Here is a 26,935-nt window from a genome sequence, read left to right on the forward strand (position 1 = left end):
GACCTCTGAAGTGTAAATGAACCTGTGTGGATAAAGAATGCCAAAATACAGTCAACACAGTCTCCTAAACAACCCTATTCCTAAGACAAAACTTCAAAGGAATTATTAATCACCTGTATACATCAGGCCTTATGCTGACCCCTATCCAAAAGGCCCTATAAAACCCCAAACCCTTAAGTGCATCTCGTTTCTGAGGTTGCCCACACTCCCCTTTCTTCAAGTGTGTACTTTTTAAATAAAGAATTCTCACTGTTCAACTTACTGCATTTTTTTTTTTTTTTTTTTTTTGAGGGGAAAATTGAATATTTATTTAATGGATCTGTTTATAGACATAGATATATATTGAATGCAGTTAAATAGCAAAAAAATAGCTTGCTGATATAATTATTTATACATATTTTAATAATGTTATATAAAATATTCATTAATATAGTCATATCCTTTCACTCTCAAAATTTGAAAGAAAACTTTCTTCAGACTTTTCACATGTATGGTTAACAACATGTCTATCACTATAGCCATATTTTGAATCACAGATAACCATATTATAAGTTACATCATCTTCCATCTATGTTGTTTGAGAAATAGCATTTTAAAAATCTGTGTATGATGCTGTCATTTGAAATATGGTTATCAAAGCACGAGGACCCACATGTGTCTTGCTGTTGTCTGTTTTTAGGCTTTTCTTTTTGTCAGTCTCTGTACTCTTCCAGTGGTGTCCACTTTGCTATTTCATTCTATTTTCCAGACTTAAGCACAAGTCTTCACTCTGTCTCTGTTCTATTCCAGATGAGTAGGGAGAGGCTACTGAGAGCCTGATTTGGGCTTGCAAGTTCCTGTCGCCTGGGTGACCCGGACAGGACTGCAGCTGTGCAATCATGCTCTTTAGTTGCCTGCCGAAAATCTTTCTTTGCCTTTGGGAAGTTCTCAGAACATAATCTCTCACCCAGTCTCTGCAGCTCCCTCGCCTCCTGAGGTAGTAGGTGCTTAGTCCCCATGCCGTGCAGATCCAAGTGGACCCTGGACGCCAGGTGACCCTGGCTTTAGAAGCTGGCAAGGATCTGCCCAGTGACCACCAGCAATTCAGTGAGCTTCCCTTTCCTGCCTCTGTTCTTCCTTGCTCTCTGCTGCCCGCAGGCAGCTGCCATTCCCTGCTACTCTTGCTTGAATGAATTCCTTCCTTACCTACACTCATCTGGCCTCTGGAGAATTCTTTCTCGTTCAGAGTCAGGAACCCTCTCGCCCATCCAGGTTGAGGTTTCACCTGGGGCACAGGGAGAGATCTCCTCAGATGTGGTTTCCCCCGCAACAGCGCCACGTTCCTGTCTCAAAGGGCAGTGTGACACGGCAGTTCAGAAACACTGCTGCAGCCAGATGCCTGTCTGCAAACCGCCTGTCTAGCTACTAGAAGGTGCCTGACTTCGGGCAAGACACCGTCCTCATTCCCTTGTCTGTAGGATGTGGGTAACCACAGCTCCTACCTCCCAAAGTGACTGGGAGAGAAAAGGAGCTGCTGTCTGGTAAGCACTTTAGCAGGGTGCTGGGCTGCCCTCCTGGTGGGCTTGACATTCTCATTCACAGAGTCACTTCTCTGGGTCTCACTGGCCACATGCAGCACTTGCCCTCGGCAGGCCCCTTCACAAGTGCCATGTGAATGAAAGGAAGGTCAGGGGAGACCACGGGCGGGAGCTGAGCTTGTCATTTTGCGATCCCAGCCCTTTGCTCCACATCTCAGCACTCAGGCTGCCACAAGCTACGCTGGTGTCTCAGCAGGGACCCTGTCTGGGCTTGCAGACTTTTGCAGAAAAGGGCAGACATGCCCACTTTGGAGATGATTCACAAATTCAGGCAGCCTGCCACCTGCCTTTGCCTCGCCCTTCTCCTCTGAGGATTACCCTGACATCCCAACATCAAAACAATGCACTTCTGCACCTATTTTGGAGCAGAGACCTCTTCCCCTCTTTTTAAGAACAAAAACGCAGGAACACACAAAACCAATCAAAGCCATGGCACCAAGCAAGCCAACTGGGCCTTTAAAAAATCACCACCAAGTAGCTGTTTACAAGCTGAACAAATAATTACTCTGCCACGAGGAAGAAAAGTATTAATTAAAGCTATTCATTAAACCAGCCTCACCATTCTGTGGGGTTTATCTCTTGGAAGTGTCAGCCAGAGGTTAGGGACGGATTAACACACAATGAGGACTTTGCCAGTTAAATCTCCTCCTTGTGGTTAGCTTTTAATAATAAAGTTGTCATTAAAAGAAAGAATTTAATGGTTTTAATTGGGTTTAATTACTTGGAAACTCCTGGAAAACAGATCAGCTTGTTTAAGAGAGGAAGACAAGAAAATGATGGTTGTAAAGAAAAAAAGAGGTTGATTCACATGTTTAAACAGTAAAGTTAAAAAAAAAAACAAGGACCCAACTTGGCTTCTTTGGCTGTTTCCTAGGACACAGAAAATAGAAAAGCTCTTCTTAGCTCAGCAAATCCATTTATCTGTACTAACAAGAACTTTACCAAAAAAACTATAGGATAAACCACATCATCACTGCATCACAAAAGAGTCAAACTGACTACAAATGATAAAATCAGGGTCAAATTCAAGAGAACGAAGATGTCTACACTGGTTCCTCTTCTGGAGTTTTATGCAACTACTCAGACTCTTAGATCTTTTTTTAATCCTTCGAAAAATGTTCTTTCAGTTGGGTAGTGTGTAGTAGCTTTTAATGCATTTTTCTAGGATGTAAATTTAAAGGCAAAAAATAGTAAGTAGATAAACTGAGCTGTGAACATGGAGTCAGGGGATCACCTGTCCTGATTTGCCCAAACTGCGGTGTTTCCTGGGACTTGGGACTTTGACACTGCGATGGTCTGTGTCATGGAGCGATGAAGAACTATCAACCCCTACCAGGGAACCTAAAGAACAGGAAGAGGGTACAAGAGAACAACCCTTCTGAGAAGCAAAATCAATTTCCTCTTAAATGGTGACAGTGAGCTCAGCATACTGTCCTCTGGGCTCCCTAGCATCTGCGGAGGGGTCCCAGCAGGAGCAAGAGGTCACTGCATGGGGCTCCTTCCAGTCCCCAGGGTACTGTCCTCACAGACATCCATCAGGACACAGGGCTCCTCTTCTTTCACACTGCAAATTAGCTGTCAATGTGCAGCTTGGTTCAGGGGGACAGAAATTCATTCATTCATCCGGCACATATTTACTGAGTGTCTTCTACAGGCCTGGCATTGCTCTAGGCACTGGGATAAAGCAGCAAACTCGTAAATGAATAAAACAAGATTTGTAGTATGTCTGATCGCGGGGCTGCTGTGTATGGCTGTAAAGGTTGTGCACTGTACAACTCCAGGGATACCATGCACAGAGACCACCATCAAAGTGGTACCTCCTAGAGGTGGGCCCTGCACATTCTGCAAGACAGTGTGCCCTGCCAGGGGTGATAAATGCTACCGAAAAAATACAGCACAGGATTTGTTTCATGTGGGCTGTACAGGAGGAGGTGTTAGAGTTTCATGGATGGTCAGGAAGGAACTCACTGAGAAGATGGCATCTAAGCAGATTTTCAGGAGGAAGGGGAGGAAGCCACGTGGGAAGAAGAACATTTCAGACAAAGGGAACCAAGTGTTCCAAGTAAATGGGTGATAAAATACCTAGCGATTAAGGCTGCAATAGCAGGAAGTACAGGGTGCAAAAGGAACATCCTGGAGGGACACCTAACCCAGTGTAGTCAAGGAAAGCTTCCTGGAGGCAGGGATGTTTAAGATAAGACCTGAAGGCTGAATAAGCATTGGTTGGGCAAATGGGTGGCGAGTGGGAAAAACACATTTCTGGCAGAGGGAACAGCATGGATAAAGGCCTGGAGTTTGTTGGCACAACTTCAAGGCTGTAGCCTAAGATATAAAGTTGAGAGCCTGAGAGATGACACAGGGAAGGATAAAAGGAGCTCAGTCATGAAGGGTCTGGAAGCCAGCCCAGAGAGTTTAGACTTTATTCTGTGGATGAGGCGCAAAAGACAACAAGACTTACCGAGACTAAGCAGCTCATGTAAATGAGGGAAATGGTTCACGTGAAACACATGGCCTTGGGGGTCTTTCATTTTCCAACTCGTGATGCAAGAAATGTTTCACTTTCCCCCTACCTCTTAGAGAAAGACAATAGTGCAAGAGAGATAGTAATGACAGCTGATATTTGGCCTTACTTAGTATTATAGAAGCAACAGGGAGTGGTAAGGACTGTGGCAAACTGGAGACCACCTGCCTCAGTTAAAGGGGGGCAGCTGCTAGCAGCTCCAGCCTAGGGGTGCCATTTGGGATTGTGGGTGCAGCATGGGCAGAGCTTCTGATTTTTCAAGAGAACATAGAAATCTGATTTTTTTTATGTGAAATCTCCCAGTTTTAAGTTCTGGCAACTCAAAAAAATGTGTTTGAAAGTCAGGAATGTCTTGCAGACCCCCTGCGGTGTGATGTCGGGTATGGGGAGGAACCACATGGGACTGAACTGCATTGAACTGAAGGTTTGGAAGTCGGCCATGGAACATGGGGGCTTTGTGATCAGCTGTGTCTGCTCAGGTGGCAGAGGGGTTCAGAACGGCCTTTGCAGTGCTGGGTCTGATGCCTTCTCTGCCACTGACGGGCTTGGCAGTCTTGGGCAGGGTCTCTGTTCTTTTGGTAGAATGGGGAGCACCCACATCTACTCTGACCAAGGAGATGACTCATGACCAGCACAGTGCATGTGGGGAGAGATTTACAGTTTTTATCCCTGTAACTGAAGACTCTGAGTAAGGGTTATATGCTACAAACTGAAAGTCACCAGGAAAGTTAAATACTCTTTTTTTTGTTTTTAGCTCTACACACCTAAATTTGACAATGAATGAAATGGACCAATTCCTCAAAAACCACAAACTACCAAAACTCACCCAGAATGAATGAGCTGCAAGTATTAAAAGAATTGAATTCATATTTAAAAGCTTCCTGAAAAACAAAATCTCCAGGTCCACTGGAGGAGCCCCCCAAACATTTCAAGAAGAATTAGCGCCAATTCTCCCCAATCTCTAACAAAAGAAGAGGAAGCAATACTTCCCAACTCATTTTATGAGGCCGGTATTACCTGGACACCAAAACCAGACGAAGAGAGTATTAAAAAAAAAAAAAAGCCTAATTTTTCAAGCAAAAAATATTCATCATTTACCAGCACTAGGTCGCGTGTTCCCTCAACAGTACCGATAGTGCTCTTCGGGAAGCATCAGATGAGTCTCAGACTGGTCTTACGTGCTCAGTGGGCAGGAATTATTACTCCATCTTTACAGATGAGCAAAAACCTCTAGCCAGTTCCAAAATATTTTCATCAGCTCAAAAGGAAACCCCATGCCCCTGGAGCAGCTGCTCCTCATTCCCCTCTCCTCCCAGGCCCTGGTAACCGCTGAACCGTGTTCTGTCTCTATGGGTTTAGCTATTCTGGGTCTTTCATATACATGGCATCTCAGGACGTATGACCTTTTGTGTCTGGCTTCTTTCACTTAGCAGAACGTTTTTGGGGTTCGTCCATGTTGCAGCATGTATCTATGAGTCCTCCATGCCTTATTATGGCTGAAAAATACTCCATTGTGTGAATACCCTAAAATGTGTTTATTCATTCATCTGTTGACGGACATTTCCAAAGAGATTCTTAAACTGCTTAAGTTTGAATTAGGCCCCACGGGAGGAACTGCATCAGAGCTTTTTCTGCCTCTGCCATCAGAAGGGCCCAAGAGCTCTTTAACTCATGGAGGAAATGCGGGAAGCAGGCATGGCGGAGGGAACCTCCTATTTCCCTGTCACTCAGCCCCCAGTACAGCTGTGCTGACACCTTCTGCCATTCACCAAGTGGCACCCTCATCACCAAAGGCTCATGGGAATTCCAGCGATCTTTGGACAGCTCAAGGGCCCTATTGTTGGGAAATAAGTACCGTAAAAAGTGCAGGTGGGGCGCTGGGGGAGACAGCGTCTCAACCTGCTAGTTAAGTGTAAAGGAAAATTGTTCCCATTATTTAGGTTTGCAGGGTGCCTGGGATTTTTTTTTTCACCACTTATCATTGTGAGCAGCAACCCCTATATTTACAGAAGACAAAAGAGCTTCTCACTCTTAAACCCAACCAATAATTTGTTGTAAGTTTTGCATAGGAGATTTAAATCCCTCTTATTATTATTTTTTTTCCAGATGCCCTTCAGCATTCATTGAAAGGCAGGGCTAGAGAAGGAAAAAAAAAAAGTTGGCAAAAGAAGTCGGGGAAGCAGTCGGCATTTGCTAAATTTGTGGGTGGAAAATCCGTACTATGCAGGAGTCTTAACGCGTTGGAGAAAACCCTCCGCCTGGATTAAGTGCAACTGCGGAAAACGGTCTCCCTCCGAGCAGAAGAGAGCACAGGCTTCAAAGAAAGTCTCTGCTAATGAGCACTTTTGTGACAATCCCAAACCATCTCTAAAATATATTTTATGTTGGAAATAATCCTTTAATGTTTTAAAATACATAAGCAGAGGCACTTGGCATGGCGACCCACTGGCTCAGGGAAGCACTATTACAGGGGATTAAATCTACAAAGGGTCCCACCTCCTGCCCCTCCAACTGTCATTTACCTCTAGGACATCTTTCAAAGCATTTCCAGCCTCTTCCTCACCCACCCCCTCCAGAACGACAACTGCAGATGTTCGCTTCTTACCCTCATTGGATGGGATGAAGTGACTAGTTAAGTCACCATCCCTACTCTTACAAGGAAAATAATCTGCTCGGGAAGGCCACTTAAAGTCACCATTTCTTTATTAGCCACAAAGACTAAATATTTTTTACCTAACTGAAAAGAGAGCTGGGTGGGGGGGGGGGGGAGATTTAAATGCAAGGTTTAACCCCCAGTGGGGGAAAGAAATCTCCGACTTCCTCAGAAAATCCTTTCCAAATTGTATTCATCTTGACTTAATCCACATCTACCAAGTGAATTAGGCAGTATTTATTTTGAAAATCTATTTTATAGAGTTCCAAGGACTCTGTTTTCCTTGGGCAGGGCTGACTCTATTTCAGAGCTGGAGGCCGCTGCGAGGGCCCGGCCAGGCCTTTAAACTTCCAAGGTGCTTGCCTCACATGGCTAACAAAATGTAAATAAACACAGCTGAGCCTGGAGAAATTGGAAGGTTTTCTCATTAAAGAAATAAAATAAACAGATGTCCTTAAGCACTTTGGCTTGTGTTTGTCAAAGGATGGAAAGCTCTAGATGTCTGAATGGCAGAAGTGAATTCGAGCTACATCTCAAGGTAGGCAGCGGGAAAAGGAAAGAAAAGGAAAGAATCTGTGGTCCTCTGAATTAACTAATAGTCCTCCAGGGAGGGCACTTTTGATTTGAACCGTAGCAACTTCTACAAATAGTTTTTAACTGCTGGGTCATAAAACCGGGGTTTTTTATTTCTTCTCAGTTTGTAAAGTAGTAACGGACAGGCCACGCCGTGTATCGCCGACTGGATCTGATTGAATCCTGCTGGCGCTGCGCTGGGTATTGGATTCCGGAATCTGAGCCGGAATCACGTAATAACACCCTTGGAGGGTGGGGGAGGACCGTGGCTGGTTGGAGGGGGCAGAGGGGCCATGGGGGGTGGGGGTTAAGCCAAGATCTGGCCAGCTCTCGGTACCTAGCCCCTGCTAGATACACAAAGAGGCCGACGGGCTGGCTGGATCCAGGAGAAAAGCCATTACCAGGTGAATTCATGGCTTATGTCTTGCTTCACAGGCTAATGTGTGAACAAATCAAGTTTAGATGTCCATTCCGATTCTGTGGGGGGACCTGAGACTCTGCATTTCTAACAGGTCCCTGGAGATGAGGGTCCCTGGGCCACACTGCTGGTAGCCAGGAGGGCTTAGGTAACAACAGGGCTGTGGCAAAGAGGAGTTGCAGTCCCTGTAAGAAGCAATCGTGAAGAAGTCTGAACGTCCAGAGCTCCTCAGTGCTTGCTTTGGGTGTCCTCCAAGGTAGACCCTGAGCCTAGGGTTCAAGTGCAAGCTGGGAGGTGACCCTGGGAAGCACTGGAGGCAAGTACCGAAGTGAGGGGGAGCGGAAGGAAGTCAGCAAGGGTGGGCCAGTGAGCAGGTCACTGCTGTGGACAACCAGGGCTCTGTCCCTCTAGTGACATCTGTGAAGAACACCCCGAGTGTCACAGGTACTTGCAGAGGGAAGCCATCACGCCTATATGGGAAGGGTTATGAGTGGGACATTGAGAAGTACTGATGAAAATTCCATCTTAGCCATCTTACGATGATGATGATGGTGATGTTACTCAGTAATCAAATAATCGCACCATGAAATGAGTAACTGAAACTGTGTTATGCAAGCCCCTTGGGCTGTGAGCTGTCACAGGGCATTTGGACTGGTCAGGAAGGTTGGAGAGCGTTTCCTAAGGATGAAACCCTTCTGTTGCTGTTGGAAGAAGGTGGGGATTTAAACCACACTGAGTGAACAGAAGTCCCAGCCACGGTAACAGAGCCTCAAGATAGATCTTCCCTAGGAATTAAGTAGTGTGTAGTGTAAGGCATGGTTTGGAACCACCTGACTAAGTTTGGAACCCAACTGGAGGGAACTAGGGGCCCTTGTGTCCCAGAGTCCACACAGAGGACCCGGAGGGCATGAGCACCACTGATCTCTGCCTTATATATACCACGTTGGTGGGACACTGCCTGGCATTGGTGGGGTACAAACATAAATACCCTTAGGGGTGAAGGAGACACCACACACGTGGAATTGCTCACAGCCTGCAACCCAGGTGTGACGTGATGCTCTGCTCCCAGGAGAGAGGGGGCTGCAGTGAACCCTGGGGCACATGTCCTGTCAAAGGGTCCCCACTTTTTGAAAGCTCAAGCCTGGTGTTGCCAGATCGCCCCATTTTCCAAGAAAGTGAGACATCCAGGCTTTATGTAAACTATTCTATTAAAAAATATTGGCAATGAATTTAGAACTTAAGGGTATGTTTGGGGACCAACATAAACCTGTCTTCATGCCAGATTCGGCCCCCCCATCGCCAATTAAAAACCTCTGATCTCTTACGAATGAGCAGGGTGTGGCCCTTTAAAGAGGAGATGTGGAGGGAATTCTGCTCAGGCAGACATCAAGGGCCACCCCACCTGCCAAAGGGTCCCTGGCCCTCAGCCTTCCCAGAGGGGCTGCTGCTCAACACTTCACAGCCTTTGCTGAGTCCCGGCTGTGGGCACAGCTCAGGGTAAGGCCAGGCCAGGCTGGCACCCAGCACCTTGGCCCTGGAGAGATGCTGACAGGCTCCTGTCTTGTCACAGGTGTGGATATTTGTTCCCCTGAGTTCCTTGGTACCCTGGAATCTCATTTTTGCAGTGCTTGCAATCACACACAGTTAAAACTCCCTACCTGCAGGTTATTTATTTATTTGAATATTCAAAGATACTTGCCAAGCAGATGTGTCAGGCACTGCAGGATAGCAGGGGATGAAGCTACGAACACATCAGACCTAGTCTCTTGGAGCTCACAATCAAGCAGAAGACAATGGATTTTAATTGTACCCTGAGGACATTAACGTGGATCACTGGGGATGCAGTTCAGAAGCATATGGTTAAGAGCAGTGGCCGCATCCTGGCTTTCATCCCTTCCAAACTAGGTGACTTTGGCTGAATGACTTGACCTCTCTGAACCTCAGTTTCTCCAGACGTGGGTATTATAAGAGAAGCCATGCCTTATGGGTTGCGGTGAGGATTCAATAAGAGAGGAGGTATAAAGCTCAGAACAGTCCCTATAGGATGCTCATCACAGCTTTTGCCTGTGCTAGTAGGGAGCCGGGGCACCTGGACGTCCCCCCCATTGGGAGGGGCATTTAAGGAAGACATGGGACTCGAATTCGGAGCAGTGGTTAGATGCGAGACTTCTCAATTGCAGTACTATGGACACTTGGGGGCCAGATAATCCCCTGTGGTTGGGGCCGTCCTGTGCACTGTGGGATGTTGAACAGCGTCTGTGGCCTCCACCCACTAGATGGCAGCGGCCCTCCCCTAAGCTGTGACCACCCAAAACGGTTCTGAGATTGCCAGAAGTCCTGTGGGGCAAAACGCCTCCAGTTGAGAACCCCTGAGGGCAATAGAGTTGAATGTACAGGGACGTGTAAGGATCTAAAAACATAGAGCACAGGGTGAAAAGTGAGAAACAGAGTATTTACACAATGCCATTTACAAACATAAATGCACACAAAATGATAATGCATATTTTGCAGGAAAACAAACAAAAAGCTACACATTGAACTCTGGGGTGGGGAAGAGGAAGGGTCCAAACGGGTCTAAAAGGAAACACGCACATGAAGCAAGAAGGGGACCCTGGGTGGACAAAGCTTATGAATAATGCAATGTCTACATTTCTTAAAAAAGCAGTCGTACTCACAGCAGAGTACTTGCCTTATAGCAAATGTGCAAAAAAACAGGAGAATTTGTTCGAGAGGAATTTGTTAGTTGTCATTGGGGGAGAAGAGATCAGGTCCCTTCAGAGGGAAACTACGGACAGAAAATAGGATATCTAAGTAGCCCTGGGGGTGAGAATAAGGGACGTGCAATTTCTTATCAGTGGTTGGTTCTGTCTTCAAAATATATCCTGACTGCTATACCTCCCACCACCTCACCTCTACCGCCCCAGTCTAAACAACATCTTCTTTCAGCCTGACTGTGGCAGTAGCCTCCTTACTGGTTTTCACACTTGCCCCCCTATAGTCTACTCTCCCTAGGGCAGAGCCAGAGAGATTCTTTAGAAATATGACTTAGACCCTGTCCTTGCTCTACTCCAAGCCTCCATGACTCCCACCTCGGAGTGAAAGCCAGGTGAGCCACTACTCTCCCCCTCACTTGCTCTGCTCCAGCCATGCTAGCTTCCTTCTTGTCCTTCAAACCCACCAGGCAAACTTCTGCCTCAGGGCCTTTGCACTCGCTACTCCTTCTGCTCTTCCACCAGACATCTGTTCCTCCACTTCCTTCAAGTCTTTATTCAAAATTCAGCTTCCCCATGAGGCCTCCTTCCCTGGCCACCTTTTCTCAAATTTAATTTCAATTCCTCCCCCTGTGATACTTCATGTACTTCAAAGGACACCATCAATAAAATGAAAAGACAACCCACAGAATGGGAGCAAATATTTGCAAATCACATATCTGATCATGGACTGGTATCCAGAATATATAAAGAACCCTTACAACTCAGCAATAAAAAGACAACCCAATTAAAAAATGGGCAAAGGATCTGAATAGGTATTTCTCCAAAGAAGGTATTACAAATGGCTGATAAGCACAGGAAAACATCACTAGTCATTAGCCTAATTAGACATTAGGGAAAATACAAAACAAAACCACAGTGAGATATGGCTTCACATCCACTAAGAGGACTATAACCAAAAAACAGATGTTAACAAATGTTCGTGAGGAGGTGGAGAAATTGGAACACTTATACATTGCTCACAGGGATGTAAAACGGTGCAACTACTCTGGAAAACAGTCTGGTAGTTCCTCAAAACCATAAACCTAGAGTTACCGTATGACCCAGCAATGCCACTCCTGGGCATAAGAGAATTAAAACACATATCCATGCAAAAACTTGTAGACAAAGGTCACAGAAGCCTTATCCATAGTAGCCAAAAACCCAACTGTCCATCAACTGGCTAATGAATAGACAAAATACAGTATATCCATTCAATGGAAAATTATGTCACAATCAAAAGGAATGAAGTACTGACACATGCTACAATGTGGATGAATCTTGAAAACATGATGCTAAGTGAAAGAAGCCAGTCACAAAAGACTGCATATTGTATGATTACATTTGCAAGAAATGTCCAGAAGAGGTACATCTATAAAAACGGAAAGCAGATTAGTGGTTGCTAGGGTTGTGGGAAGGGGGAAATGGGAAATGATTGTCAGTGGGTACGGGGTTTCTTTTGGGGGTGATGAAAACATTCTAAAATGAGACAGTGGTGATGGTTACACAACTCTGTGAATATACCTAAAACCACTAAATTGGACACATTGAAATAGCCAATTTATGGTATGCGGATTATTTCTCAATGAAGTTGTAGAAAAAAAACCCACAATGGTTCTAGAGTTGAGCTTCCAATTGGTGCTGAGCTGCCTGGAAGGCAAGAAACAAAAGGAGATGTCAGGGCTGCCTCAGTGTGAACCCCGGAAGACTGCAGATTAGTCCCCTTTAGGGTCCCTTGGCCACAGGCAGAGGCTCCTGACCCCCTTGCATTTGTTTGATCCCAGCTGGAAGAAACAGAATTCAGGGACAGCGGGGAGGTGGGGTGGGAGGAGGAGAGGCTAGGAAAGAGGAGGCAATCGCTGGCTGCTCCAGCTCCCCAGGGAATTTCTAATGGATCCACAAGATGCAGAGAGGTACAGCTACCAAAGAGATGGTCTGGCTCCGAGCACTGGGTAGGAAGAGATGGGAAGGAAGTAGAGAGATGACAGCCTCGAGCAGCACATGCCCTGATTGGGAACAGGAAGAGAGCCCAGTTTCTGGTTTAAAATTCAAACACTCTGTTTTGCATCATTCCTTAATCACTTTAGCTCTGTGAGTCTTATTTCCCTAAGTAAACAGCAAGTCTCCCTTTAGCTGGGACCACAGTTGACATGCTTTCTGCTTCCTGTACAGTGCTCAGCCCAGAGGTCACAAGCTGCTGGTCCTTGGCATAGGTGTACAGGGGTTTTGGCCTTCAGAGGCCATGCTGGACCTCCACAGTCCTTACCCTTTTCTGGAAAGAGCACTTCAGTTTCTTTTGGGGGACCATCCCTCTCTGACTATGACCATTAGGTTAGGAGGGAGCTGACTCACTTTTCTTCCACTCTTTTCATGCCAGGAGTGAGCTCTTGATCTAGGCTGGCTAATCAGAGCCACAGAGGTTGGTGAATGGATGGGCATTTGACCCAGTTTGGGCCAATTGAGATTCAAGCCTGGAGTTGTGCTGGAATTGGGAAGTAGGTGTCCTTTTTAAATTGGGATTGCTGAGAGGGAGTTACCACATGGAGATAGTCAGCTGAGGGATGCAGAAAACCCAATCCCTGAGAACACTGCTTGAGCTCCTGGATCGAGCCTGACCTGAATGAATCTCATTAATAATGAGCTCCACATGGCAGCAGCACAAAGAGAAAGCACAAAGAGAAAAGCACAAACAGAAAGAGCTGTGGGCTAAAAGTCAAGGCCATCTATTTTAGTTTTGTTATGAATACTTTGACTACATGGCCTCCCTATCTCTCAGTTACTCTGTCTGAAAAATGGGGCTCCTGCTCTCTGGATCCTACACTTCTCTGACGTCCAAGTTTACAGTGATAGCCCAGACTTCTCTTTGGAGTTCCAGACACACAAATAGGATTCTAGATTCTTTTCCTCAACAGTCTTCTCTTTCATTGTTCTTCCCATATCACATGGTATTTGTGCTAGAAAATGCTGGCTGCTCTGCAATATCCATTCTTCCCTTCTCCCTCTTCAAATAATAGAAGCTCTACATTTTAATGGAAGACATGACTAGACCAGGTTTCCCAGACTCCCTTCCAGCTAGATGCAGCTATATGATCAAATTCCAGCCAATGGCATGTGAGTAGAAATCACATGTGCAACCAACCTCTGGGTCTGGCCTTTAAAAGAGAGAGAAAAAATAAAAATAAAATTAAAAAGAGAGGAGTAAATTCCTCTTTTCCTGTTCCCCCTTCTCCCTGGCTAGCATGCACACATGGGGATAAGCTGTGTCTTATCTTGCCAATGAGGGCAATGCTTCAGGGCTGGCAGAGAACAAGACGGAAGGGGCCTCGGTCCCTGGCTCTGGGTAAGCAGCCTTAGCACCTTGAACTGCTTGGCTGCTAGGTGACAGAGAAACTACCTTATTTAAGCCATGAATATTCTGGGTCTCTTTTAGGGTGGCTGACTTTAGCAAATAAAAAGATGCTTATTCCTCACTGAAGAGAGAGCTGGAGAAGAGAGTGGAAAATTCTAGAAGAGGAATGAAGATAGCACAGGAGACCTGGGGGCTCCAAGAGCTTCCCACCTGTTTTCCCTGGACATCCTGGGAGCATGACTCTCATTCTCCTTTGGGTGATTTTAGTCTCTCTGGGCCTCAGTTTCTCCTTAAATACTATGGAGACTAATTGGACATGAGAGTCCCAGGTCCTTCCAGCTCTGAGCTTCTGTGGTTCTGAAATTCTAGGATGGATGTTGAAACTCAGAGGCCAGTGGGGCCAGGAGGGTCCTGTAAGTGGGTTAACAGGCCAGGTGGGGGCTGTGGTTGGGCTGGAGAGCACACTCCCCTACCCCACTGCCCCACCATGAGGGTGGTTGCTACTCAGCTCCTGCTGATTGCTGCCCCATGGGAATGCAGGATGGCCAGATTTTCTAATTTTTCAAGAAGAGTTGGAAATCTAGATGTTTTGGTCTGTGCAATCTCCTGATTTTTAAATGTTGGCGACAAAGTCACATTTTTTCCAACACTCTTGGGGCCAAAGGGAAATGTCTGCTAGTGAATCTGGCTGGTGGCCACCACTTAGGAATTTTTTGTTTTGATGCTATTTTCTTTCCTTTGCTTCCTTCCTTTATTGAACAAATATTTATTTGACACCTACTAAGTGAGGGGCACTATTCTATACACTGGGATGAAGCAGCGAACAAAACAGAACAAAAGGTGCCTGCCTTCATGCAGCTTTTGTTCTAGAGGCTTGTTTCGATTTGTTCATGCAACAAATACTTATTGGGCAATTCTGGCCCACGCTCTGTGCTTGATGGGGTAGTTAAGAAAATGTCCCTTGTCCCTACACTTATGGTACAATAGCCTAGAAAGGAGACAGACAGTAAGTGCATAATAGTATGAATGAGAAACACACTTATGGGGACAGATGCAATTTAGATGGAAAGGAATGGTTAGCAAAGTCCTTTTGAAAGAGGCTACACTTAAAGTGAAAACTGAAAGATAAGATTTAATCTAGTAAAATAACATTCTCGAACATTCTAGATCACACCAGAGGTTTCCAGTATGTCCCTTCCTCATTTGCCCTCAGAGGTCACCATCCCTATACATGCAGAAACTTTCTTCTGTTATCACCACAATTTCCTGTCCTAGAGCTTTCTTGGGGCAGGCCAGAGTGCAGGGAGATAACACCCTTAGGAGAAGCCGCCCACCCATGATGGGAGGGAATTTGTAGATAAATATCCAAGCACCCTCACCCCTTGGGTGGATTAACTCTGAGGTGTGTTCTACAGAGTCTCCCTGGGGTCCCTGCTGGGGTGGAGACCCAGTTACCTACAGCAGTAACTAGTTAGGCACTCTGCATTGGCTGCCTTCCCTTCCCTGTCTCACTTCCCCACCCTGGACCCAGTGCTTTCTGGGATCATCTCCCTGCAGAGAAACTATTCACGCTCACTCCTTGTCTCAGGCTCTGCTTCTGGGAGAAACCCAGCAGAAATGGGAAATACTGTGGCAGGTTTGAGGACAGAAAGCAGCTCAGGATAAGTAGTAGGACATGGGGCTGGAGAGTGGGGCAGGAGCCAGCTCATGGACGGTCTTAGAGGCTGGGGTTAGGGTTTGTCAACAGGAAGCCACTGACAATTTTTTGGTAGGGGAGTGATACGACCTGGCTCGTCTTGTAGGATGACCGCTCTGTGGCGAGCTGTGAAGAGCAGAAGTGAAAGCTGGGAGGCCAGGTAGCTCGAGGTGAAGGTGGCTGGGATTAGGCGGCAAGGGTGGAGAGAGGTGGCCAGCAATGAGGAATGACATGGACCAGGTGGCATGGGGCTCAGAAAGGAGCTCTGGGCTTTGTACTTGTCTTGGGGGGACAAACCCACAATATGGTTTAAGGAGTGGCCCTTAAGACACTGAGGCACAGACACAAAAAGCACCCCCAAGATTACAAAACCCTATGCAATCTGTGAGAGCCCGGCTGCCGCACAGAGCCGCAGAGCCTCAGAAGGGCAGGAGGAGTGAAGGAATGCTTTCAGGGTGGGTGACTTTACTGAGGTGGTTAGAAAAAACACAGAACACCTACATCTACTCGGTCACTCCCTACTGCAGCCCCTTTGGGGCAGCCCAACCTTTTGCAGAGGCTGCCAAATCCACACTGGTGTTTTCAGCAGTTCCCAACTCTGCCATCCTTTACCTAAGCTGTGCACAGTCCAAAAACGCATGCCGGATTTCCCTCAGGCACTGCTGGACGTATTAACGGCATTTCTACGTGGCAAGAGATTTCTGCACCGCCAACACCATTTTTATATTCTTTACAACATAACGGCAGATGATAAATCTATCTTGCTAATTACACATCCAGCTTGTTATAACCCCCATAAAAAACACGAGCAGCTGGAAAAGCCACGAGGTGATGTCAAATCATAGTCCTGGTCTCTAAACAGAAACAGAAATATTTTCCAGGCACTGGTGAGTCTCACGGTTCTTACCCATGCGGGGAGGCAGCTGCCAACAGGTCGCTCACCCCGGATGAGACGGTAACTTGCCTATTCTTAAAGCTCTGCCCTCCCGGCCCCCTGGTCTCCCCGAGGAGGTGGTCTCCGCAGGTGGTTCGGTGGAAAGCCCACAAGGTGAACGCAAAGAGTCAGCAGGGTTTGTCCTTTGGCAACTGGGTCCACTTTTGCATTATTAAGGTGGTTTCAGTGTGTCTTCTGTTCACCACCAATCAGTCCATAGCATTTGCCCTGAATTCTACTTGATGGTTCCCCAACATAATTTTTTGAATGATACATTTGCAAAGCTGTTGCTCAGATCCACGCTGGACCTGACCAAATGCTTCCCCCTTGTCTCAGAAAAACGGAAGGAAAATTAAATTCATCTGCCAGAGACACTAAGATAAACAAGAGGGAAGAAGAAAAATACCTCTTTTTTAGCTAAGATTACTGGTTTTGGCTGCAGCACATCCTAGCCCTCTTAGGAGGGAGACAGCTGAAGACAATGAGCTTATATCCTACCAAGCAAACACTTCGTGTGTTGTAAGAAAAGGCAGGGGAGACAATACAAGAGGAAGCTAATTAATTTTTCACATGTCAGGGGAAAATTCCATAGGCTTCCTCAAACCCAGGCTGACTCGAAGGGGCAGCTTTTGTTGGGGAAGTTGCCTCATAAGCTGCCCCCACAATTCCCAGGACAAACCAGCCGGACAGGCTGTCTTGTTGAAAAAAAAGAGAGAGACAAAATGGATTCTTACCTTCCCGTATCTGGATGCAAAAGTCCCCGTGAGTAAGGAGTGAAAAATAATTATTGTCTCATCCAAGTCCCACACGAACACACGCTGTGATGAAAGAGAGGAAGAGAATGGAGACAAATGGACTCGCTTGCATCTGACTTAACGTCTGCAGAAATTAATTCCCTGGGAGGAGAAGGGAGTCTTGAAAAACATTATCTTTAAGTTATAAAACATGTGACTCCCTGATGTGTCACTGAGTCCCCGGCCAACCTCAGCTGTGTAAAGTGTATTCTGATGGCCACTTTTTGGTCTCCTATCAACCCCTAGATGCCAGAACCGAGCAGTCTGTTTTTTGCCTTCCACATAAAAGCTCAGAAAAGAAGGAGTTCAGTCCAAAAACAATAATAAAAATCATAAAAACTCATTTGACAAAGTGAAATACTACCATTTTACATCACTGATCACCATAAGACCAACTAGTACCAAACATTTCTGTTTTTAGCAATTCTGGTGATCACCTCCTTAATGCTAAAACACTTACTGCACCTTTACTTATTGATTTGCCAACTTTAGACAGTATCTTTTGACGGGGCAATGTGAAAGGAGGGTGTAGCTCATGGCAATCTCCCTCATTTCTCCAGAACTTCATATTTTCACATGTGTGAGCCCCTCTATTTCCAGTTCCATCGGTTTTAGGCATTCTCCCTCAGCTAAACAGTAAATCCCGTATGGAAGACATGAATATTGGCATCTACCATTTCCCTTGCCTCCTCCCCTCTCTAGTGTTTATCAGTTTTAACCTTATGTTTGCTTCATCAACGTGGATAAACTGGTTTGTGCATTTGATTTGATAACTGTACTTGAATCTTCTGTGCTCTGTTTATATGTTGATTTTAAAAGTTAATAACCACTAAAGAGCATTTACATCTTGTGATTGCTGTTCACTACAGAGCCAAGTAATGTGCTAGGATTTCACTTGCTTCTCTATGTGTCCAATAACCCTGAAGCCACTTGAAGGAGACTGTTCCTACCGTCAAGGTCATGTGTATTCTCCTTCCCTGCACTCCATCCCAATGAAATCTTGTCTGTTCACATAGGAATCATGCCTGTTTGGAATAACTTTTTGTTTCTGCTGGAGTTTACTAACTGATTTCTTTTCTTGTTTCCAAAACGTGCCTTCCTTAGAATTTCAAATTCAGCCACACCCTCTGGACCAGAGATGTCCATCCTCAGTGACAGAATGCTCCAGTGGGGACTGGATCATCTCTAGGTCTGCTGCATCTCTAGTTTGCATCCTGAGACTTCCCTTTATTGCATTTCTGGGTAAGATCCACTGTTTCCTGGGCCTCAAGTCTCTCTTTTTCTTGGACTTCTTCCTTGGTTTGCTTAAATACACCCTTAAGTTATTTTTTCTGAAAGGATGCATGGAAAGTAATCTTGAATTCTTGCATATCTGACGATGTCTCTGCTTTACTCTAGGGTATGTCTGGGTACAGAATTCAAATTGGAAAATAATGGCCTCTAGATTTTTGAAAGACTCCCTCTGCTATCCCATAGTGTCCAGCGTGACTGATGAGAAGTCTGGTGTTGCAGTGGTCCTCAGTCCTTTATAAGTTTTGCCTTTTTTCTCTCTAGGATTTAAAAATTTTTTCCCTTTTATATCATTAAATATATGTAGAACATCAAAGGTGTGGTCTTTTTTCATTCATACCGTTCAGCACTTAATAAGCATTTTCAATCATATTTCTTTAAATAATTTCCTCCTGCCTTTCCATTGTTCTCTCTTTCTAGAATTCCCAGTAGTCAAATTCAATCTTTGGGAATGACATCGCTTATCCTTAAAAAATATATATTTTCTATAATTTTGTCTATTTGATCTATGTTCTGGGAGATTTTCTAAACTTTCTTTCCCAAACCTTTCATTAAACTTTTGATTCTGTCACTTAAGAATTTCCAATAACTCCTTCTTTGTCTCTGAACATTCCTTCCTCAACAACTTCCACTTCTTATTTATGGATTCAAGATTGCCTTGACTCTGTATAAGAAAACCAATCAGTATTTTTTCACATTCTTTTCTGCTTCTTAAATTACCTCTGTCATTTATCCTATTCATGTATCTTGGCCTTTCATTTTTCATACTGTTGGTGTTTCTCATTTGTCTGATCATTATTTTTTTTAAGCATTAAATATTTTAATTAAACTGTGATGAAATATAACACATTAATGAAATAACTGCAACAATTGTTGCACAAATAAATATGCAAATTACAATTGACTGGAGACTCTGATGCATTTAAATTTATTTTTTATAATGTGGGATAGTAGAAGTCACCAACAGTTAGAAAGGCTTACTCAGGCCTGTAAAGATCATAAAAAGGCCCTGAGGACCACATTAAAATCAAGCCTGTTTTTTGATCATTATTTTTAAGAACAAAAACCCAGACTGATCATCTGGTTAGCTGGTGTTGGGTGTGGGGCCAAATGCATCTGCTTGGTCTGCCATCTTGAATGGGCCACATCTGAGAACCCTCTGTGGTCAATGACTGTATTTCCACATTGGCATTTCCCATGCCTTTAAAAGTAAAGAGAAGGGTGGTATCTAAGAGGAAACAGGCCAGTCAGTGCAGGGGTAAAGCAATGAGCATATCTGAGTATTATTTTGTGAATTTTCTGGCCTAGTTATATTTATGTGTTTATATGTGCTGGGTCACAATATTAAGTATAGTTCTTATTATAGGTCACAGTAAAAGAAGGTTTGAAAACTACTGTTTTTAAAGAGGGTTTAAATATGCTAAGTCCTGATTTATCTGAACTAAGTTAGATCAGTGGAACTTAGAGGTTTTGGTAAGGGCATTTTTAAGGATCAGTATTTTCAAATTTAATGCAGACCCCATTAATTTGTCTACTAAATCCCTTCTGCAGAAGGCCTGTCCGTCCCCCCATTCCCCTACCACTCTTTTCCTCTGCCCTAGACACTCAGTGGGTCCTGGGGACCATTCTGCAGGTGACCCGATCCTCTAGCCCACTGTGGTTTGAGGCAGGGTGGGCCCCTAAGCAGTGGGGTCAGACGCTTTCCTTGGGAACTGAAAATTGGGCCTAGAAAGAAATTCATCATCTTTGGGTGACCCTTGGCAACCATACGATCAGCAGGACAGGGAAGGCCATTCTCCAGAGATGGAGAAAGAGAGGACTAGAGATGGAAAGACCAGCCAGGACCTGGTTTCAGGTAGAGGCAGAGTGAGGGGCCTGGAGGACAGCTGTGTCCAGTAACCGGGGCAGCTGGCCCTGAAGACAACGAATGTCTTTGGGGATTCTAGCACTTTCTCTGTGGCATGTGGGGAGAGAGGGCGTAAACACATTTCCTTGCCCTGTCTACCTTCTGGGTCCACTACCTTGCTGACACTCTGCTGTACCCCTGCCTTGGGTTCTAAGAGAATCCCTGTGTCCTTACAATAAATTCTGCTTTTTCACTTAAACTAGTTCAAGTTGGTTTCTGGCACCTACAGTGGAGGGATTTTAAGTAATACACACTCAGAATTTCCCCCCTTTCCACATCTTTACATAATTTTTCTCTCATGGGTCTCAGTCATTAGCAAAACTGCCAAAGACTTAAGAGGTGTGACCCATGCAAACCCTCCATGCTGACATTAAGCACAGAAGTGAAACACAGCTCACACCTTTTCAACTGTTCTTGCCATGGTACTTACTCTGGAATCAAGAAGCAGATGTTTCCAGAATAATATCACCCCATAATCCACGACTTCCATGCCATCCCCACCCCCTTCTCGGTTTAATGGAAAAATATCTTTCCACCTTCACTTCTCCTACCAAGTGCAGAAGCCATGCGAGGCGACCAAATAAAAAGTTTAAGAAAGATATGAATGTGGATGCTGCCCTCTGTGATTTTTATGCTCTGTCACGTCAAGCTGCAGAAAATCTTCAGGAATATGGGAGGGACAACCCGAGGTCGGTGAATTTTCTTCCAGCCTTTTGCAGAGGCCTCATTCTGTGGAATGGATTGCACGGTCTCCCCTTGGTGTTAGAAGGAGAGGGCTTCAAGAATTAGAGGGAAACCAGTCTGAGAGTAGGCTCACGGGATGTGGGCACACTTGCTCTGTGGCTGGTCCCCAGGAAGGACAAGTTCCCAGAGGAGATGGCTGCTGGTATAGCTTCAGAGGTTGATCAAGCATAGGGGACAAATGTTCAAAATATGTAGCCAGTATTCTAGTGAATATTGGCTAAACACCAAATGCCCTGGTGGTGGGCATTTGTTGTTGGGCCCCCAGCGTCTATCCCCTTCTAAGAGCACTCTGGTTTTCTTTTTCCACAGTGTGCTGTCTTGCTGGGATTGTCACTCAGGGGCCAGCATAGGCCCCAAGCCAGGCCAGTGGGAATGCTGTCTCCTTGGAATGGAACATCAAGGATGTGGCACTGGAATCTGGAATGGCTCCCTGTCCAGCAGGGGTGGCGCCCTGAAGGGTCCCTGGATTCCTGTATGGCCTTTGTTACTGTTCTTCCTAACCTTGGTCTTACGACTTCTCTCCCAGTCAATTCCTTCCTGCTTAAGTAACCAGAGCTGGCTTCTGCTGCTTGCAACCAAAGGATGATAGCTAATACTCCAAGGTTCTTGTCCTGAACAAGGATTTCTAGGCCCAGAGTAAGGCACTAAAACCCCAGAGAAAGGCTGCACTTTCACTGACCACTGCAGGCGTTGACAATGAGGGAACAGCGGCCCCCAAGACACCCTGGGCATCAGAGGTTCTTATTCTGTTTTCTGAGACCACTTGAACCCCACGATTCTCATACACTTCTGGGAGGGTGGGCAGGGCCAATAATGAGATGGAATTTTCTACCACCCCGTGGAATGGGGACTCAGAGTCAAAATTACATGGATTTTAAGGAAATGATAAAGATGACTATTTCTTTGCATGTCTGAATTTGTGGGCTGAGCTTCGTAGCCGCTGCATAAATTGTACAGGAAGGTGAGCAGGGACGTGATGATGACGTATTTGGATTTCTTGGCCCTGACCCAGACACGGCCAGTTTTGTCCGTATGCTCACAGCACACTCAAGCCAACAAATGACTGCTTTCTGCAAAGAAGTTTGAACTCATGAACATGTCCATTTTTCTCCCTAATAAATGCCAGTTGCTTCTCTCTGATTTTGTTTGCGAAAATGTCAGTGCCTGACCAATAATCCTACACGTGCTTTATTACAATAAAAATGGGTTTATCCTTAGTCTAACTGGGTTCTCAGCCTGGCCTGCATGTTGGAATCACCCAGGGAACTTAAAAAATATTGAAGAGGGCAGCTTTCACTCTGAGGGGAATCTGACTTAATTGACATCTGCGGTGCAGCTTGAGAATGAAGTTTCTCAAAGCTTCGCAGGAGAATGTAAAGCGTAGCACCGGTTGAGAACCACTGTTGAAGAAACTCAGAATCATAGAAATCACACGAATTCATCTGAGCCAGCCTCCTGTCTCCAGGTAGATAAATATGTAAGTCATATTAGAATCACTAAGGGAATGTTCAGAACTCCCCTGAAATGTATAATTAGTCTGGGATGGGGCCTGGGCCTTTGTATTTTAAAAAGTATTCCAGGTGATTCTAATATGTAGTTCCGGGTCAGAACCACTCTAACCCACCTGGGAAGGTCCACTGCTCACTGTCCTCTTTGCTGGGGCCTCTCAAAGTGTGGTCCGCAACCCAGCAACATCAGCATCAACGGGGAACTTGCTCGAAATGCAGATTCTCAGGCCCTGCCCCAGGTCTGCTGAACGGAACACTGTGGGTGGGGCTCAGCAGGCTGGGTCTTCACAAGCTCCCAGGTAATTCTGCTGCTTATCTTTGGGAACCACTGCTTTTTACTGTCTCGGGGGTCAGTTTTCCTGGCCTGGTCAGTCAGCAGGCTCTATGGTCAACCTGATTTGTCCCTGCGTTTCCACCAAGTGCTCTTTTCTCTCTTACTGTACTTTGTGACCATTCTCTGCTATGGACTTGCAGAGAACTCTATCCCTCACCCTCCTGCCCTGGCCACAGATGGAGATCACATTCACCAAGTCAAACAGGCAATCCGGACTCACCTCAATCTCATTGTTCCCTGCTGGGGAGGGGTCGCTGCTCCGCTTAGACCGGCCTCGGAGCTTCCCGTCGGAGGAGGCCCGGTGCGGCCTGTCTGCGTCTCCCTCCTTTGCGGGCGTGGAAGGTCCATTGTGTGTGTGATATTCACCTGGTGTAGGAAGCGGAACGGGGCACATGTCAGAAGCTTTGCTGAAAGTCTCCTCCCAGGAAATACCACACAGCAACCAGCTAACTCCGTGCCTCCAGTGAAGATAACAAGGAATAGCAACTGCCATGTCCAGCCCTAAAGTGCCCCTTCCTAGCCACTCATTTGCCCAACACAGATCTACCCAGCAGGCGCTCGTTCTCACAGCACTTACACTCTAGAGAGAGGAGAGAGACACGAGACACACAAGCAGGTGAACACACAATACCCCAGGTGCAGATGTGTGTTACAGAGACTTAATACATTGGATAGGGGAATGGGGGTGCTGGAGGTTCCAAATTCACACGGGTCTGCTGAGGGGAGGCCGTGTGGGTAAGGAGACACCCGAGCAGGGAGTGAAGCTACAGTCACAATGAATAGAATTGTGTGTCTGCAACTCTCTAGCTACCCATAAGCCTGAGAATACCTAGACAGACAGAAGGGAGAAAATAAATGTTTATATGTAGCAGAGCATCAAACTCTGCTATTTTTAAAAGGTCCCACCATGTGGGGTTAATGTGGAAGGTGGAGAGACTTCTTTAGGTGCCTCTTCCTGTGCAGTTTGCTCTAGTTTCCCTTACAATCAAGCCCTTGAAGCTTTACTTATCAAGAGCTTTTTCAGTTTGGGAATTAAATAAGATTACATATACGAAAGCCTCCATACAGGGCTGGCCATTAGGAGATGGCAGTAGGGAATCTGGATCGAGTTCTGGCTCTACTGGACCCACATACACACAAGGATCAGCGAGAAGGTGTAGGGTGGAAGGCAGTCATTGAGGTGGTGCTGGACACTGTGCACCGAGAGGCTGCCATATTCCTGCCCTCAAGCAACTGTCTCATCACCCCGAACAAGTGAGCAGCACCCTCCCGGGACTCAGGTCCCAAAGTTTTTTTTAAGCACAGAAGTTTTAAATACATGGCTTTTTATTAGATTTTATTATCTGTGTTTAACTGATGAGGGAACTGAGGCTTAGTGAGATGATCTAATTATCCTGAGAATTAGTGGTGGGCCAGAGCTAAAACCTGGGCCTGCCCTTGTAGCTGGAGTGACAGAAGTGTAAACCAGGGTGGAGCCTGAGAGGATATCCCGTCCTGCCTACTTGTTTTACAGCTGCTGGTTTTAGCTCCCAAATGTATCCTGTGGACTCCACCTCTCCTCCCATAATTTCCAGGTCTTGGATGATTGGGGGAAAACACTTTTGTCTAAAAATACTTGGCAATGCACTGATTTCCATCCCCCTACCATGGAAGGACTATTGCCCTCCAAAACCCAAAGGACTGAACTTTATTTACTATTTATAAAACTTCTTAGCAGGCTAAGGACATAATAAGAAAAGACTTGATTTTGAGTTGTCAGGACTGCTGGGCCACCTCCAACTCCCCATTTTCAGGGTGTGGCAATGGAGATTCCCAAACATCAGTCTAGCAAAGATTATCTTTTGGAGCATGATGAACAGAGTGTCAATAAATTCACAGATGCTTATGAGTCATAAATAAGATTTATCCTGATGCACTTGGTACTTCTAAGTCTGTGGGGGCTTAGAAACAAGTGTTGACCTCAGTAAAATCCAGGTAAATATTATTTAAGAAGGGGGAGAATGCCAACCACCTAAGAAATGTCTAGGGGTGCCAAAAATAAAGCAGCCTTTTCTCCAACCTTATACGTTCTTGAGAATGATGGGTCAAAGTTCAAGGTCACAGCCGAGGTACACAGGCTGGAGAAATTTATGGGTTCATTTTACTCTTCTACTTTCTCTCTTTTTATGTTTTTACTTTTATTTTAACAGCTTTATTGAGGTAAAATTGACATGCATTAAATCATAAATACTTAGAGCTCACAATTTGATAAGTTTTGACGTATGTGTGTGTGTGTGTATATATATATATATATATATATATATATATCCATGGAACCATCACCCAGTCAAGATAATGAACAAATCCAGAGGTTCCTTGTAGTCCCTTTAGTGATCTCCTCCTCCTGGTCCCCTCCCCAGGAGATGCTTTCTTTGGCTCTAAATTAGTTTACATTTTCTAGAGTTTCCAGAGTTCATTGATTTCCAGGCTCATTTTTATTATTTCCCTTCTTCTGTTTACTTTGGGTGTAATTGCTCTTCCTTTTCTAGTTTCTTAAGGTGTTTGGCTTCAAACCTTCCTACTTTCCTATTAGAGGTATTTAGTGATATAAATTTCCCTGTAAGTACTGTTTTAGTGACCTTCTATACATGTTGATATGTTGCCTTTTCATTTTCATTAAGTTCAAAATACTTTAAAATTTCCCTTTGATTTCTTCTTTGATTCATGGTAAAATAGGGTTTTCCAGAGAAACAGAAAATATATATAAATACATATAAGGAGACTTATAGGAACTGGCTCACACAGTTCTAGAGACCAGGAAGTCCTACAATCTGCTGTTTGCAAGTTAGAGAATCAGGAAAGCCGGTGGTGTAATTCAGCTGGGGTCTGAAGGCCTAAAAACCAGGGGAGTGGACGGTATAAAACTCCCAGTCTGAGGCTGGCGGTCTGAGGGCTGGGGAGAGGGAAGCGAGAGGTGGGAGCAGGTCTTGCTGGTATGAGTCCTGGAGCCCAAAGGCACAAGGGGCTCCAATGTCTGAGGTCAGGAAGAGAAGGGTGTCCCGGCTTAAGGAGAGAGAGAAATCACTTCCTCTGCCTTTTTGTTCTATATGTGCCCTCAGGGAATTGGACTGGTGAGGGCCACCTTCCTTACTTCGCCTCCTGATCCAAATGCAAATCTTTTCCAGACACGCTGTCATAGACACACCCAGAAATAATATTTATCAGCTATCTGGGCATCTCTCAGCCTGGTCAAGTTGGCACATTCAATTAACCATCACATGTGGGTTATTTAGAAGTGTGTTATTTAGCTTCTGAATATTTGGGAATTTTCCAGAAGTCTTTCTGTTATTTATTTCTAATTTAAGTCCACTGTCTTCAGAAAACATACTCTGTATGCTTTGAATCCTCTTAAATGTAAGAAACTTGATTTATGGTCCAGAATATGTCTATTTCGGTAGATGTCTTGTGTATACTTGAAAAAAATGTGTATTTTGCTGTTGTTGGGTGGAGTAGCCTATAGATTATCTATTACATCGTCTTTTCCTTGCTCTCTAGCTCCCTCCCAAGAGAATATGACTGTTAACAGTTGCTGTTGCCTCCTTCCAGAAATTTCCTACCCAAATATGGGTATAAAAGTATACTTATATTAAAAAAAAGCCAGTATCATCTTAAACACACAGTTCTGCACCTTGTTTTTTTCACCAATCACAATAGCTCAGAGAAATGTTCATGTTAGCACAGATCCTTATTCTTTTTAACAGATGCATAATGTGTCACCAGTGGATACACCATAGTTTATTTAACCTGACTTCTGTTAATGGGTATTCAGGCGTTTCCAGTCTTTTGCTATGAAGATATTACAATAAATATTCTTTTTACTCAAGTCTTTGTACCTGTGTGTGAGTTTCT

At 45.1% G+C, this 26,935-nt stretch overlaps 1 protein-coding gene and 1 long non-coding RNA gene across 4 annotated transcripts in view; one reads left to right on the top strand and one right to left on the bottom strand.

The window, feature by feature from the left end:
• Positions 1–23,261, top strand: part of LOC140849454 (uncharacterized) — an 81,316-nt gene extending 58,055 nt beyond the window's left edge. The window contains exons 2-3 of the long non-coding RNA XR_012131300.1: positions 18,370–18,507; positions 21,515–23,261. This is a non-coding gene — a long non-coding RNA (uncharacterized lncRNA). The remainder of the gene's footprint in view (positions 1–18,369; positions 18,508–21,514) is intronic.
• EYA2 (EYA transcriptional coactivator and phosphatase 2) overlaps positions 1–26,935 on the bottom strand; it is a 218,334-nt gene that overhangs the window by 48,268 nt on the left and 143,131 nt on the right. For all 3 annotated transcript variants that reach the window (XM_037006250.2, XM_017667454.3, XM_037006251.2), the window contains 2 exons: positions 23,268–23,413; positions 17,206–17,289 (listed from right to left, as the gene is read on the bottom strand). In XM_037006250.2, the coding sequence (XP_036862145.2) occupies positions 17,206–17,289; positions 23,268–23,413 (230 nt within the window). The remainder of the gene's footprint in view (positions 1–17,205; positions 17,290–23,267; positions 23,414–26,935) is intronic.

This window comes from Manis javanica, chromosome 5 (genome assembly GCF_040802235.1).
Source record: "Manis javanica isolate MJ-LG chromosome 5, MJ_LKY, whole genome shotgun sequence".
NCBI lineage: Eukaryota > Metazoa > Chordata > Mammalia > Pholidota > Manidae > Manis > Manis javanica.